At 35.1% G+C, this 16,430-nt stretch overlaps 1 protein-coding gene across 11 annotated transcripts in view; it reads right to left on the reverse strand.

Moving 5' to 3' along the window:
• The window catches only part of EHBP1 (EH domain binding protein 1), a 375,689-nt gene that overhangs the window by 101,280 nt on the left and 257,979 nt on the right, over nucleotides 1–16,430 (reverse strand). For all 11 annotated transcript variants that reach the window (XM_086701008.1, XM_086701007.1, XM_086701009.1 and 8 more), the window contains 2 exons: nucleotides 2,507–2,685; nucleotides 1,106–1,154 (listed from right to left, as the gene is read on the reverse strand). In XM_086701008.1, coding sequence (XP_086557134.1) covers nucleotides 1,106–1,154; nucleotides 2,507–2,685 — 228 coding nt within the window. The remainder of the gene's footprint in view (nucleotides 1–1,105; nucleotides 1,155–2,506; nucleotides 2,686–16,430) is intronic.

The raw sequence follows: 16,430 nt of genomic DNA on the forward strand, positions 1-16,430 counted from the left end.
ATTTGAGAAACAGCAATACGTATACTTCTGGTGAATGTATTAACAACTGTAATTGTGAAGAAGTGATGAGCTTAAAAGATATGTGAAGGTATTACAACTGCAACTGCAAGGTGATACCAAAATATCTGAGATTCTTAAGGTGATAAAGTCTTAGGCATGGCTAATGCTAAAGTGGTGTGTTGCCAAAATTCATAATGAAAGGAAATGCTAAATTTCACTTAAAGAATTAAGAAAATAAAATACATTTTCCCCCTAGTCATGTTCAAGAACCCCCTGAATTCTGTCCATAGCTCCCACATTAAGAACTCCTATTCTAAGACAACAATGTATTTCATTAACTTTTCAGCTGAAGAATTCAATTCAGTATAAAAAACAATGAGTACCTACTGTGTGTTGAGTTAGTTCTTCCCTCCTTTCTCATGTCACAGTGCACATACATGTTATAATATTGTACTGTGCACTGGGGTAAATAGTTAAGTTAGCCTGCAACCACAGTCAGCTAGCCCAGCAGCCTCTGGGCAACTCAGCCCCACACAGCTACCCTGACGGCCAAAAGAATCAATATCCCCCTGCACAGTAATTAGGAAGCTCTGCCCTCAGTATGCTAATTAATTATGTGGAAAAACTATACAGCTTACCAGAAAGTGAAAAAAAACAAAAATAAAAACCAAAACCCAATGTTCATATCTTTTTGCTTCTAGGAACATATGCTTGCTTTCTTGCATACCTGCCCTCATTCCCTCCCAACATATTTTTCTAAACTCATAATCATTTATGGTACAAGAGCATTGAGTGCACTTTTTAAAAGCTAAATCTCGAATAAAAACAGTATGCCTTAACAAATATTTAACAGTGAATGAAGTCCATACATATATTAAAATTTGATGCCAGTCTGGCACTTGTGATCTTTAAAGGCCATGACAACCTAGGGTAAGACAACCTAGAGTAAACTATGCATCCTAATTTGCACTGCAAGAAGCAGACTATCTTCTTTCTGTGAGCTGCAGTTATGACCTTACAACACAACCTCACTTTTCCTAAATCAATAAAAGCTGCAGAAGAGCCAAACTGGAAACTATGTATTTTTTTCCTTGGCAATTCTTACCTTTTTGTTGTTCTCTTTAATATCTTGAGGATTCAGAGACTTGTAGTCACTGGGGAAGAAAAAGGCACCGTAGGTACATACAGTATTTGATAAAAACAGCTGCTTAAAAAGAAACTTGAATCTAAAAATTTGACATTCAATAATACCAAAGAGTAACTAGCAATTTCACAGCAGTTCAATCAACCAAACTAATAGTGTGGAAAAGTAAGTAAGTAAGTAAGTAAGTAAGTAAGTAAGTAAGTAAATAAATAAATAAATAAATGAATGAATGAATGAATGAATGAATATAGTGATTACATGTTTCATTGCCTGAAGCTTTCCATCTAAAAGAGAAGTTAAGGCAGAGCACCAGAGACCCGTCTTAACAACCAAATTTACCATGAGGTAATCCCTTGTTGTCAATGTACAAAGAGCTATGAGCTAATATGTCTCATCTCATTTTAACAGTAACACAATTTTCATAATAATTAAAAAAAAATTTTTTTTAATGTTTATTTATTTTAGAGACAGAGAGACAAAGCACAAGTGGGGAGGGACAGAGAGAGCCGGAGACAGAATCTGAAGCAGGCTTCAGGCTCTGAGCTGTTAGCTCAGAGCCTGATGTGGGGCTCAAACCCATGAACCATGAGATCATGACCTGAGCCGAAGTCGGACACTCAACCGACTGAGCCACCCAGGTGCCCCTCATAATAATTTAAAGTCAGTTATTTGTATGAGATTAAGAAGAAAAAACTTTTTTTTTTTTTTAAGAGAAGATAGGTTTTAGGCATCAAGAAGGGAGAACTTTTCTTTTTGGCACCATTTCTTTTCTCAAAAAGCAAAAGGTGTGAGTAATAAGGAAAACAAAGTCAACTGTTTCAGGACATGCGTTAATGAAATTATTTATGTTTGGGGTGCCTGGGTGGCTGAGTCGGTTAAGCATCCAACTCTTTTTTTTTTTTTTTAATTTTTTTTTATTTGACATTTATTTATTTTTGAGACATAGAGAGACAGAGCATGAACGGGGGAGGGTCAGAGAGAGAGGGAGACACAGAATCTGAAACAGGCTCCAGGCTCCGAGCTGTCAGCACAGAGCCCGATGCGGGGCTCGAACTCACGGAGTGTGAGATCATGACCTGAGCCGAAGTCGGTCGCCCAACTGACTGAGCCACCCAGGCACCCCAAGCATCCAACTCTTGATTTCAGCTCAGGTCATGATCTCACAGTTCATGAGTCTGGGCCCCACATTGGGTTCTGCACTGACATTGCGGAGCCTGCTTGGGATTCTCCCTCTCCCTCTCTGTGCACATGGGCACACAAAAGCATAAATAAATAAACTTAAAAAAAGAGAAGTTATTTAGGTTTTTAAAGAAACTATTATTTACAAAACAATTTACAGGGAATGGAAAATGTTCTACTTACATTAAATCTGGTCTAAAGTGGTGTAATATTGCACAAAAAGATAAACCGTTTCTCCATGATGTAGTAAAATTGGTGATTTTCACTCCCCGGTAGTTTTTTGTAACTTCTTTACACCATACAAGCAATGACTGACTAGCATTTGGCTTTCGCCCCAAAACAGGACTTGGTATAGGACTTGGCTAGAAAAAAAGAAAAAGAGAAAAACATTTAAAATAATTTAATGAAAGATGAAAATTAACATTAATTGACCTAAGTAGATCATTTAAACCCTTTGATGTCAGTTTAGGTCCTTCAAAAATGTCAATTCAAGACAAATGAAACCTCCAAGAAGGAGACATGAATCTTAAGTTATTATCTTCAGTTTTAGCCTATGGCATTTGCCTGACAAGGATGTAGATATGCAAGATTTTAAACTCATACATAAGAACAAGCCAAGAGCTACAATGATGGAAACATTATATTGAAGTATTTAAATACTTAAGTCTGAATATCTGTGTAACTCTTATAACCTAAAAAATTTTCCTCAAATACAATCATGGATAAATATAGTTCCTTTTTGACTAGATTAAAAATAATGTATTTTGAAATCTAACTGTAGCACAAATTGTTAGCAGTGGAAAGACCAAGATCCTATTAAGTTTTTTTTAATACAGTAATCATATTTTTGATAGCACAATGGTAATCATACTCAAACATATTTCTTATATAAATTTTATGATGGCAAAACAGATTTTGAGTTATTAGCAACAGTCAGATATTGGTAGCAACAGCACACAACAGTGTGTGATTTGGATTTGCTCAAAATATCTTCTAATTATCACTGATAGTTACTTTTGTAGGTCAGTTAGGGGTGTGTGTGTGTGTGTGTGTGTGTGTGTGTGTGTGTGTGTGGCTAAATCTTAAGCATATACTTGGTTTTTCCCTTGTTTATATATTTAAAACAATGATGACAAAAAAAAACTACATAAGATTTTTATCCTAAACTTTTATTATTCTTAAAACCATGTCACTTTCTTTTACTGAATAACAACAACATTTTGTGATAGTAATTGTAAGGCCGGTACAATTGAAAACCATAAAGAAAACTACAATAGGCTCTTGGACTTTAAATTTTGCTGTCAGTTAAGAGTGCTGATGATAAACATAAAATAGGGCCCTCTAAAATAAGGTGAAAGGAGGATTATTATTTACCCCTAATATCACTTAAGTTTAACATGCAAACCATTCTCGCTACAAAGCTTACTTAAGAAAGACCAATGATGCCCCCACTTGACAAAAGCATGTTAGTGCCAAAAAATTAAAATCATCAACTCCAAATTAAGATTATACATTCACTGCTCCTGTGAAAAGACTAAGAAACACCAAGGATATAATTTCTTATTTTTATTATATTTTTATTAACTGCCATATTAACAAATACTTATATAAAGCAACCTTACAAAGGGCTGTTCATTAAGTAATCACCTATACAAAGTAAATGTGGAAAAATACACAAGCCAAAAAATTCAATAAATTTAGGTTCAATTCTACTTATTATGAAGAAGTAGGTAAAAATGGAATTCCTAATGTAATAAAGTATTTACTTTAGAATAAATAATAGTTCTTTTAATAACGTCAATTTGACATGTATAAAAATGAATATTAAATATCTTTTTATCTAATGGTGACTTTCCACTGTGATTTTCAAATAGTTCTAGTCACTTAACCTGGAAATAGAGTGGAGAATGGTCCATGGATGAGGTAGGGGGATCAATGAACTGGGTACAAACACATTTTTTTCTTAGATTTCCTATTATTTAAAGGATTGTCTTTATTAAAATGTTTTTCTGTATCAAATTATACTACTAAGACATTGATTCAATTACAGCTTGAGTAATAGGTACATGGGCCAGATAATCTGCAAATGTCATTGCAATGATTCATTCCAATCATCATTAGCACGTAGACAGGTAATGTACAAAAGTCATTATCCTTATGTTACAATCCAGAGTGGCTTTCTGTAAGAATTAGGGAAAACACACAATGTCATTATGATTATAAATATATCCTTGTTTCTAAGAAGGCTCAATATGAAAAGGCTAGAAGAACTAAGCTAAACTTTGGATTTACCCTAACACAACAAAACCCTTGAATTAAACATATCTTACAGATGCTTGCTGCACTGCCAAGAAAAAGAAGTCATATGTAATTGAAGAAACTTTGATGAAATTACAAGCCCTATAACTGGTCATATTGGCTGCAGAGAAATAAAACTGAAGTAGAAGCACTGTACAATAAATCATCCACTTTAGAATGGCTGATCTTTCATCTAATATTTTGCAGAGGGTTACAAATAAATAAGCAGTTAAATAATTTCAAAGCTTTCAGGATATGAATGAATGTCATTTCTTGTTTCTTGCTATAGCTGGCTCCTGATGTGGCAGGTTAATTTATTTCTCTGTCTCTGTTTCCTCATCTACAAAATGGGGATTGTAATGGTACCTAGTGTACATAGTATCATTATAGTAAGAGGACTGCCTCTCCCTCCTCCCACCCATTATTGTTCATTACCACTCTCTCCCTTGATTATTCTGAACCATATCAACCTCTTTTCTGTTCCTTGGATATCCAAGACATGGTCCACCTTTGCATCTTTGTACAGATTGTTCCATTTGCCTGGACGTTCTCCTGTCAGATATCTGCATGATTAACTTCAATGCAACCATTTTCATTATGCCTGTTATGACAACCCTATTTAATAATGCAACCCATCTCCATCATTCAACCTCAACCCCACACTCCTGACTACCTTACCTTGCTCTGTTTTTTCGATAGTACTTACCATCCTATGGTCCATATACTTTATTTTGGTTATTACCAAAATATGCTTATTGGTCATGCTTACTGCTTATTACTTTGTCCATTCTCACTAAATATAAGGTCTGTGAAGACAGGGGTCTATGTCTGTTTCATTAACTTATCCTAAGAGTCAGCAGGCACTCAATAAATGCTGCTAAATAAACAGATGCAGGCAAAACACTTGGCAAAATGTATGGCACATAGAAACAACTCCATAAATGTTAATTACAACTATTATTACTACTACCAATACATTATCAGCACTTGAATTCCTATTTTTGAGGGTCTTTTGGAAACTTAAAAGGCCATGAATTCTTCAAGATTAGTGAAAAATATTTTTGCAAACAAAGCTTTAGCTGGGAGATAATCTTGATACTTTATGTACAAAATGGAGCACTTGGAATTCTTGGCAATGTATCTACTTTTATGAGTTTGGTGAAAAAAGCAGCTCTGATTGACTTTAATTTAATGCTTTCCAAAGAAAGGAAAACACCAAAATCTGGCCATTAATGGTAGAACCAAACTATCAGATGCTGGAACAACTCTTTTTAAAAGTTCTTTATTTATGCAGTGACCAGATGTATGAGAAGACATCTTTATTTAACATACTGGGAAAGTAAACCACAGATATTACAGTTATATTTGTTATGTACAAGAGAGGAGATTTCTAAAAGCCATTCTTATAACTTTATGATCAGATTAATCAGAATCTGACTGATTTTGAAGAACTGATCTGCTTCATTAGGTGATCCTTCCATTTCTCTCTAAATCAAGCTACTATATGGATGCAATGGTACCAATCTCAGCTTAACTAAGAACTACAAATAGATGCCAATCATCATGATTATAGAGCCAATTTGAAGACATTACCGTGGAGAGGAAATAGGACTTGAAACCGTTGTTTCACTTAATAGTTCTGTGTTCTAGTATAGATAATTTTAATGCATTGTTTCTGTTAACATAGCATTTTACATATTAAAGATAATAAGGCCACCTAGTTACTCTTGCTATCAATGGCAAGAGGATTGCTTTCAGAAAACCTAGTCAAATAACTTGTTACAAAATTTCCTAAATTTTAATAGCTGTAAGAAATTTCAATTCCATTTTTTCTGCTCTACCCCTCTCACTATAGTTGCTTTCTCTTTGCTCTTTCCTCTTCTTCCACTGATACAAGCACATATATATTCCTCTAGGTATTGCTCTAAATAGTTTTTTCTCTTTCCACACTTTGAGCTGATTCACTCCCAGGATTTCAACTATCACTTCCATGCAGATGATTCCCAAATATACATTTATAGTTCAAACTATCTCAAGTTGACATTTCCAGCTGGCCGTCCTTCCTGCCATATAAAATTCAAACTCAATATGTTCAAAACCATAATTATAATCTTTCCTTACAACCTGCTTCGTTTTCATTATGTTTACAAATGATACTGCTATTGTCCCAATTATCTAGACTTTTAATCTCAGAATCAGCTTTGACATCTTCCTTCTCCTATCATCCCTTATTAATATAAGTTAATTCATGGGAAATTTTGATCCTATTGCTATAACCTATCTTCTTTTGTCTAGCTATTGCAAAATCTTGCTAATAGGTCTTCTGTCTTTCAAAATTCCCCTTTATCTGATTCATTGCCATAGCAACAAACTTCTTAAAGCACAGGTCAAAGTATCTAATGACTGTTAAACACACAAAATGACATCAAAATACTTTTGAGAAGTGAATCCCAAATCTCTTTCAATGTATCTACTCTCCAGGATGATTAACTATTCTCTAGAATCACTATGCTCTCCTCCCTAGTCCCAGCTCCCCTACTTCCTGTCTTTGATCACACAGATTGTCACCTCACTTTGGAGTATCTTCTGTCTCAAGTACAACTGCTACAATTCCACTTTACCTTCAAGATTATCGCACAAAAGGGGCACCAGGGTGGCTCAGTCAGTTAAGTGTCTGACTCTTAATTTTGGCTCAGGTCATGATCTCCCAGTTCGTGAGTTCAAGCCCCACGTCAGGCTCTGTGCTGACAGTGCGGAGCCTGCTTGGGATTCTCTCTCTCCCTCTTTCTCTGCCCCTCCCTGGCTTGTGCTTTCCCTCACTCTCAAAATAAATAAGTAAACTTTAAAAATGTTTTTTTTTAAAAAAGATTATTGCACATGAAATCTCTCCAACTCCAGTCAGCAGGAATTTTCAATATTCCTTTGACTCTCATATAGAATTTTTCTTACAATATGTTATTTCTTCCCTCTACAAAAAGACTTAATTTTTCATTAATCCATACAGTATATTCTGAGCATTTACTATGTCCCACAGGCAATGTTAAAACCTTTACATGGATTAGCTCACTTAATCTTCACAACTCCTTTGAGTTAAGTGCTATTATTCCCAATTTCAGTTGAGGAAACTTAAGTCACACAGCTAAAAAGTAAAGGAGTTAGGATCTATACCAAGGTGTTCCCACTCCAGAGCCTGTGCTCTTATCCAACATGCATTTCACATTTCAAGATAATGCAGCTTTAGGACCTCAGCAGAAACTGTAAGTTTCTTGAGACTAGTAGTTGCCTTAGTTTACTTCTTACCTTTTTCAGAGCTTAGTGACTGACTGCCCAGTGTATATTAAGTTAATTGATTCTAAAAAGGCAATTGATCCAAAAATTTTAAGCTTTAGGAGTACTTAGTTGATAAAACCCTTTGTCCATTGTTTGGATTTTATTTACTTATTTAAAAAAAAAATTTTTTTTATGTTGGGGCGCCTGGGTGGCTCACTTGGTTAAGCATCCGACTTCGGCTCAGGTCATGATCTCGCGGTTTGTGGGTTCGAGCCCCGCATCCGGCTTGGTGCTGACAGCTCAGAGCCTGTTTCAGATTCTGTGTCTCCCTCGCTCTCTGCCTCTCCCCCACTTGCGCTCTGTCTCCACCTCAAAAATTAAAAATCATTAAAAAAAATTAAAAAAAAATTATGTTTGCTTATTTTTGAGAGAGAGAGAGAGCGAGCGAGCACGAGCAAGGGAGAGGCAGAGAGAGAAGGAGACACAGAATCCGAAGCAGGCTCTAGGCTCTGAGCTGTCTGCACAGAGCCTGATGCTGCGCTGGAACCCACAGACCGTGAGATCATGACTTAAGCTGAAGTCGGACACTCAACCGACTGAGCCACCCAGGCGCCCGCCCCTCTTTGGATTTTAGAGTATTGATTAGAAGTAGAACTAGAAGTAGAACTAGAAGTAGAACTGTCAGTCCACAGCAGTGAAATATATACTACTATTGCTAAAATTGTAGGACATTTTTGTCTCCCTATTGCTGATTCTGGGAGTCTTCCCCCAATTATTACAAATTTTCAAAAACAATTGATGAAACTGTGGATAAACCTTACAATTTGGGGAGCACAAAATAAAAGCAGTGGTGAGAACAATAACACTTGTATTTGCACCGTTAATTCTTCTTCAAAGTGTTTCATTTAAATAACTTCATTTTATTCTCATAGAGAAACTGAGGTATTATTTTACTCCTAGACAATCTGAAAGATTATGCTGTAATTAAATTAATATTGGGAGGAACTTGTGCTTATATTAAAGGACTACCATCTGAACACAATTTTTGGTTGCTGGTTTTTGTTTTTTTTTAGTTTATTTATTTTTGACAGTGTGAGCATGAGCTGGGGAGGGGCAGAGAGAGAGGGAGACACAGAATCCGAAGCAGGCTCCAGGCTCCAAGCTGTCAGCACAGACCCTGATGCGGGGCTCGAACTCACAAACTATGAGATCATGACCTGGGCCGAAGTCGGACGCCCAACTGACTGAGCCACCCAGGTGCCCCAACTGTTTTGTTTTTTTTTTAAGTTTATTTATTTATTTTTGAGACAGAGAGCAAGAGTGTGAGTGGGGGAAGGGCAGAGAGAGAGGGAGACAGAGAATCTCAAGTAGGCTCTTGAGCTGTCAACCAAGAGCCTGACGTGGGCCTCAAACTCAAGAATGGTGAAATCATGACCTGAGTTGAAATCAAGAATTGGACCCTTAACCAACTGAGCCATCCAGGCGACCCTGAACACAATTTTTAAAAAGCTGAACAAAATGTTAGAAAACATTCTAAGATACATCAAACAACTATCCTCAAATCAAGATCTTGGACAGACTAGGTAACTGGAGAGTGAGCAAAGCTCTCACAGCTGCTTTTGTAATGGTTTCTCTGGAAGAGTGAACTGAGGGGCAGAGCTGCACTTTTGGTAGACTCCCAAATAGCAATACGCACCCCTTAACCCTCAAAAGTATAAAAAATAAAATAGAATGGGAACAAAAAATAGTGAAATTGGAAATACGCATACAATACAAAGGATCAACAAAGCCAAAAGTTGCTTCTTTGAAATGACAAAATCAAACCTCTGATATGACTGAACAAGAAAAAAAAAAAAAAAAAAAAAAAGAAGAAAGCAAATTCCTAGAAAAGTATAGCTAGAAGAGACAGAAAGCCTGGATAGTTCTTGTTGCTATTGAAGAAACTGAATTTGTAATTGAAATCCTTCCTATAAACAAAATTTCAGGTGGTTTTATTGATAAGTTCCACCAAACATTCAAGGAAGAAATATGTCCAACATTACACTTATTCTTCCAGAGAATAGGAAAAATGAGTTTATTCTCCAACTCATTTCATGATCCTAGCAAACCCTGATACCAAAACTCAATAGAAAAAGACAAAATTACAGGAAAACCTGTCATGAATATAGAGGCAAAAGTGTTAATAAAAATATTAGCATGTTGAACCTAGCAATTTATAAATCGAACAAACTGGACAATGAACCAAGGAATGCACATTTGACTTAACATTAGCAAATCTATTGAGGTAACTTGCCAAATTAACAGATGATAGGGGAAACTGTGTAGATATAATCATCTAAATAGATACAGAAAAACATTTAACAAAATGTAATGTCCATTTATATTCTATAAAATAGTCCTAGCAAATTGATAGTAACAAGATTCTTTAACTTGTAGAATCTTCAGCAACTATCTCAATGATGCAATATTTAAGATTTTTCCTTTGAGAGTGGGGATCTACCACCACTTTTATTTACCACTGTTTTGGAGGTCTTAGCTAGTTTTAAGGCCAGAAAAAGATATAATGTTGTAAATATTGGAAAAGAATCAAAATGGTAAAAGTGACATTATTTGCAAATAATATAATTAAGTACATAGAAAATCCAAAAGAACCTATAGATAATTTATTAGGATGAATATGAGAATTTAAGGAGGTTGCTCTGTACAAAAAACAATGTACAAAACTAACTGCATTCCTATACACCAACAAAAGCAGTTAGAAATTAAAAATTTTAAGACCATTCACAGTGGCATAAAAAAATTACTAAGGAATAAATCTACAAATAATGTGCATGAGTGTAACTAAAAAACTATCAAGCTTTATTGTGAGAAAATACAGGAATCTTAAAGAGATAAAGAAATATACCATATCCATGGATTAGAAGACACAATTTATAAAGACACCAATTATTTCCAGGGAGAAAGGGTTAACCAAAAGACCTAAGACCTTTATGAGGAAATGACCTCGAGTTTACCTTCCAGCAATGTTCCCACAGAAATATATTGGATGAACATCAACGTGAAAGGTCAAGTTTGTTACCAGGCAACATTACTTATTGTAAAAATGACCCCGGCTTGGTGAACTGCATCTACACTTGGAAGCCTATCAATAAACTATAAATGCCTATTGAAAAATAAAGGCCACAGCTTCCTTGTGCTTACAGTGATTCTGGCACTTAAATGTGTCCCTTGAGGGATCTAATGGTTAAACATACAGGTGTACAAGAGTATGTATCTTATAAACCAGAGTGGTCCACACTTACCTATCTTGCAACTGAACAATTCATGGGGAGTTGAACTATGGCACTGCATACCTGATGCTATAATGCTAACATGATGCATTTCCTTGCCTTCTATAAAGCTAAGTAACCTAGTGCCAAGTTATTTTATACATACCCATACACAAAGGGCTTATAATCAGAATGAAAATCTGCTCTATCACATTATTAAGAGAACTGCAAAAGACACTACTACAGACTTCCCTCCCAGGAAGGCTAAAGTTAAAAAGTCTTTTAATTAAAAGGAAATAAATATTTTAATGAAATTAAAAATATCAAGTGTTGACAAGAATGTGGAGCAAAGGGAACTTATACAGAGCTCACGGGAAAACTCTGGCATCATCTATTATGATAAATCTGAAGATGTGCATATGCTATGACCCAGCAATCCTAGGTTTATAACCTACAGAAACTCATGGTTATACAAGATAGAATACATGTTCAAAAATGTTCACAGCATTTTTGCACTGTCACAGCAGCACTGTTTACAATTTCCCATATGTGAAAATAATTCTAATATTAGAATTATATATGTTGTTGGTGACAACGATAAAATAGATCTTAAAATTGTTATCTGTTCAGATAGTGAAATAACACCACACACACACACACACACACACACACACACACACACACAGAGACAGACAGACAGAAAGAAGGGAGGGAGAGGAGAGAGATTGAGAGAAGTACAGAAAACATTTAATCCTAAAATATACTACTGACAAAAGAAAACAGGTACAAAATCATATATATATATATATATATATATATATATATATATATATATATATATCAGGTGATTCCATTTATATAAAATGAAAAACCAGTCAAACCTAACATTATATTATTTAAGGATTTGTACTTAAAATTTCTGGAGTGATTTCAAAGATCTAATTCTTTTGGTGTTTACATAGATGTTCACTTAAAATAATTTTTTTTTAAATTTCTTTAATGTTTATTTATTTTTGAGACAGAGACAGAGCATGAACAGGGGAGGGTCAGAGAGAGAGGGAGACACAGAATCTGAAGCAGGCTCCAGGCTCTGAGCCGTCAGCACAGAGCCCGACGCGGGGCTCGAACGCACGGACCGCGAGATCATGACCTGAGCCGAAGGCGGACGCTTAACTGACTGAGCCACCCAGGCGCCCCTAAAATAATTTTCTTAAGTTGCATATATGTTTTATGCACTTTTTTGTATATATTTTATATACATTTCTGTTTCACAGCAAAAATGTTTAAGAAAAATATTGGAATTGCTGGTTTAAAATTAAGTAAAGACGGTGGTTTCCCCATGCAATCTGAAAATCACCTAAAGGTAACAAGGATAATGAGAAACAAAAGTAAATCTTTTTCAGCCTGAAGTAGGAGACATATGGAACCCTGACTACAATATATGGGGATGTTCTAACAATAAATTAATAAACAAATTTCCCAAATTACCAGAAGAATCAATTATAAATAAAACAAGGAAAACAGAACTCATATAGTGCAAAAAAAATTTAAAAGAAAGCATAATTATAAAATAGGATTTCAGGACCAGGACCAAATATATCTAATAATTACATACAATAGAGACAGTAGAAATAGGCCCACATACAATAGCAGGGGAGAGAAGGTTGACCTTAAGGACTTGTGTGAAAAGACTGGTGGTGATATTAACAAATATTAGTCTTCTTATATGTGTAATCAAATATGACAACATTTGGAAGATCTGCAGGACTTGGGGAATCAATATTGTCCAGTGAACAAAACACATAATATTACAAAACCATGCATCAAAAAAATATCCATTTGAAAATGCAAGATAAACCAAGGTATGATTTCAGATTCTGCATGTCAAATAAAAAAACTATCACTTGTGAGTTTTCATGTAGTATCAAAGAAGACAATCTATAATTATTTGATAAAGTCTATTAAAATTATCTTTATTTTTCCAACTGTAAGTGTGAACAAGGTCAGATTTTCTTTATATACTTCAACCAAATAGCATATTTACAACAGATTAAATACTGAAGCTATCTCTACTAAGCCAGTCATTAGAGTGTGGCAAAAGTGGAAAAAATCTCATTCTTTTTACTAAATTGTTTTTGTTTTGGAAAATATAGTCATCTTTCCAAAAAAATGTTATTTATGTATGTAATTATTATTTTTATTTTATTTGAGAAAGTGTACATGAGAGAGCATGCATGTGAGAGAGGGAAGGGCAGAGGGAGAGGAAACAAGAGAATCTCAATCAGGCTCCATGCCCAGCACCGAGCCTGACACAGGGGTCAATCTCACGACCATGAGATCATGACCTGAGCTGAAATCAAGAGTGGGACGCTTAACCAACTGAGACACCTATACACCCTATTATTATTTTAAATGAATTAATATACTTTTTAATTTTCTCATTTTTAATTTCTAATATTATAAGTATCAATAGGTATAGCTCACATAAAAATTCTTTGGGGCCCTGAATAACTTAAAACATTTTTATTATAGTAAAGTACACATAATTTAGTATGTACCATCTTAACCAGTTTTATACATTTTTAAGAATGTTTATTTTTGAGAGAGAGAGAAAGTGGGGAAGGGGCAGAAAGAAAGGGAGACGGAGGATTCATAGCAGGCTCCACATGGTCAGCACAGAGCCTGACACAGGGCTTGAACTCATGAACCATGAGATCATGACCTAAGCTGAAGTTGGATGCTTAACCAAATGAGCCACCCAGGAGCCCCATCTTAACCATTTTTAAATGCACAGTTCAGTGGTATTAAGTACATTCCCTATTGTTGTGCAACCATCATGACTGTCCATCTCCAGAACACATATCTTGCAAAACTGAAACTCTATACCCATTGAACAGTAATTTCCCATTTCTGCTTTCCCACAGCCTCCGGCAACAATTCTACTTTCTGTATGATAGAACTGTTGTTACATAAGATACCTTATGTAAGTGTAATCACATGTATTTATCATTTTGTGACTGGCTTATTTCACTTAGCATAATATCCTCAGGATTCACTGATGTTATAGCTTATGTCAGAATTTCCTTCCTTTTTAAAGCTAAACAATATTCCACTGTGTGTGTGTATATATATATATATATATATATATATATATATATATATATATATACACACATACTACATTTTGTTTATCCATTCATCTGTTGATGGACACATGGGCTGCTTCCATGTTTCAGCTACTGTGAATAATGCTGACTATAAATGTAACTATACAAATATCTCTTTAAGATCCTGCTTTCAAGTCTTTTAGATATACATCCAGAAGTGAAATTGCTGGATCATATGGTAATTCTATTTTAAATGTTGTGAGGAACATCTATAGTGTTTTCCATAGTGGCTGAACCATTTTATATTCCCACCAGTGGTGCACAAGAGTCTCAATTTCTCCACATCCTCACCAACACTTGTTATTTCCTTTTCCTTCCTTTCCTTTCTGTTTTTCCTTTGATAGTAGTCACCCTAATGAATGTGAAGTGGTATCTCACTGTGATTTTGATTTACATTTCTCTAATGACTAGGGATTTTCAGCATCTTTTCACATGCTTATTGGCCATTCATATATTTTCTTTGGTGAAATGTCTATTCAAGTTCTTTGTTCATTTGCTTTTTGGATTGTTAGGAGTTCTCTCTATACTCTGAATATTAGTTCTTCATTAGACATATAACTTGGAAATATCTTCTCATATTATGCAGGTTGCCTTTTACTCTGTTGATTGTGTCCTTTCATGAATATAAGTTTTAAATTTTCATGAAGTCCATTTGTCTATATTTTTTTGGTTACTTGTACCTTGGGTCTTACATCCAAGAATTCATTCTCAAATCCAAACTTGTGAAGCTTCTGCCCTATATTCTCGTATAAGAGTTTTATAGTTTTCATACATTCAGGTTTTTGATCCATTTTGAATCAATTTTGTACAAGGTGCTAGGTAAGGACCCAATTCCATTCTTTTGCAAGTAGATATCCAGTTTTCCCAGAACCATTTGTTGAAAAGACTGTACTGTCCCCACTGAATGGACTTGGCACCCTTCTTGAAAACCATTTGACCATATATGCAAGGGTTTATATCTGAGCTTTCTATTCTATTGCCCTATATGTCTGTCTTTATGTCAGGACCACATTGTTTTGATCACTGTAGCTTTGTAGTAAGTTTGAAATCAGGAAGGTGAGCCCTCCAAAACTGTTCTTTTTCAAGATTGTTTGGCTATTTGGGATACCCTAAGATTCCATATGAAGTTTAGAATGGATTTTTCTTTTCTTTTCTTTTCTTTTAAATTTTTTAACGTTTATTTATTTTTGAGACAGAGAGAGACAGAGCATGAATGGGGGAGGGTCAGAGAGAGAAGGAGACACAGAATCTGAAACAGGCTCCAGGCTCTGAGCTGTCAGCACAGAGCCCGACGCGGGGCTCGAACTCATGGACCACGAGATCATGACCTGAGCCGAAGTCAGACGCTTAACTGACTGAGCCACCCAGGCGCCCCTAGAATGGATTTTTCTATTTTTGCTTTTTTAGGATTTTATTGGGGATTGCATTAAATCTATAGGTCACTTTGGGTGGTATTGACATCTTAACAATATTAAGTCTTCCAATCCATAGATATCTGTTAAACATAGCCATTTATTCGTGTCTTCTTTATTTCATCATTGTTTCCTACTTTTCAGTTCACAAGTCTTTCACTTCCTTAGTTAATCCCTAAGTATTTTATCCTTTTGATATGACTGTAAATGGAATTGTTTTCTTAACTTCCTTTTCATACTGTTCATTGTTAGAGATACAACGCAACTTATTTTTGTGAAGACTCTGTAACCTTTGCTGAACCATCTATTCTAGCAATATTTTTTGTGTGGAATCTTTTGAGGTTTTCTATATATAAGATCATAATCATCTATGCAGAGGAATAGTTTTACTTCTTCCATTCTAATTTTGATGGCTTTTGTTTCTTTTTCTTGCCTAACTGCTCCAACTAGGACTTCCAGTGTTACACTGAATAGAAGTGGAGACAGTAAGCAACCTTGCTTTGTTCCTGATATTAGAGTAAAAGCTTTTAATCTTTCATCACTGAGTATGATATTAACTGTGAGTTTTTCATATATGGCTTTTATTATCTTGAGATAGCTCCCATGTATTCCTACTTTGTTGTTGTTTTTTTATCATGAAAATGTATTGAATGTTATTATTTACTTTTTCTACATTTATTGAGATAATCAT

Source organism: Puma concolor, chromosome A3 (assembly GCF_028749965.1).
Source record: "Puma concolor isolate L17-30 chromosome A3, mPumCon1.1.hap2, whole genome shotgun sequence".
Classification (NCBI taxonomy): domain Eukaryota; kingdom Metazoa; phylum Chordata; class Mammalia; order Carnivora; family Felidae; genus Puma; species Puma concolor.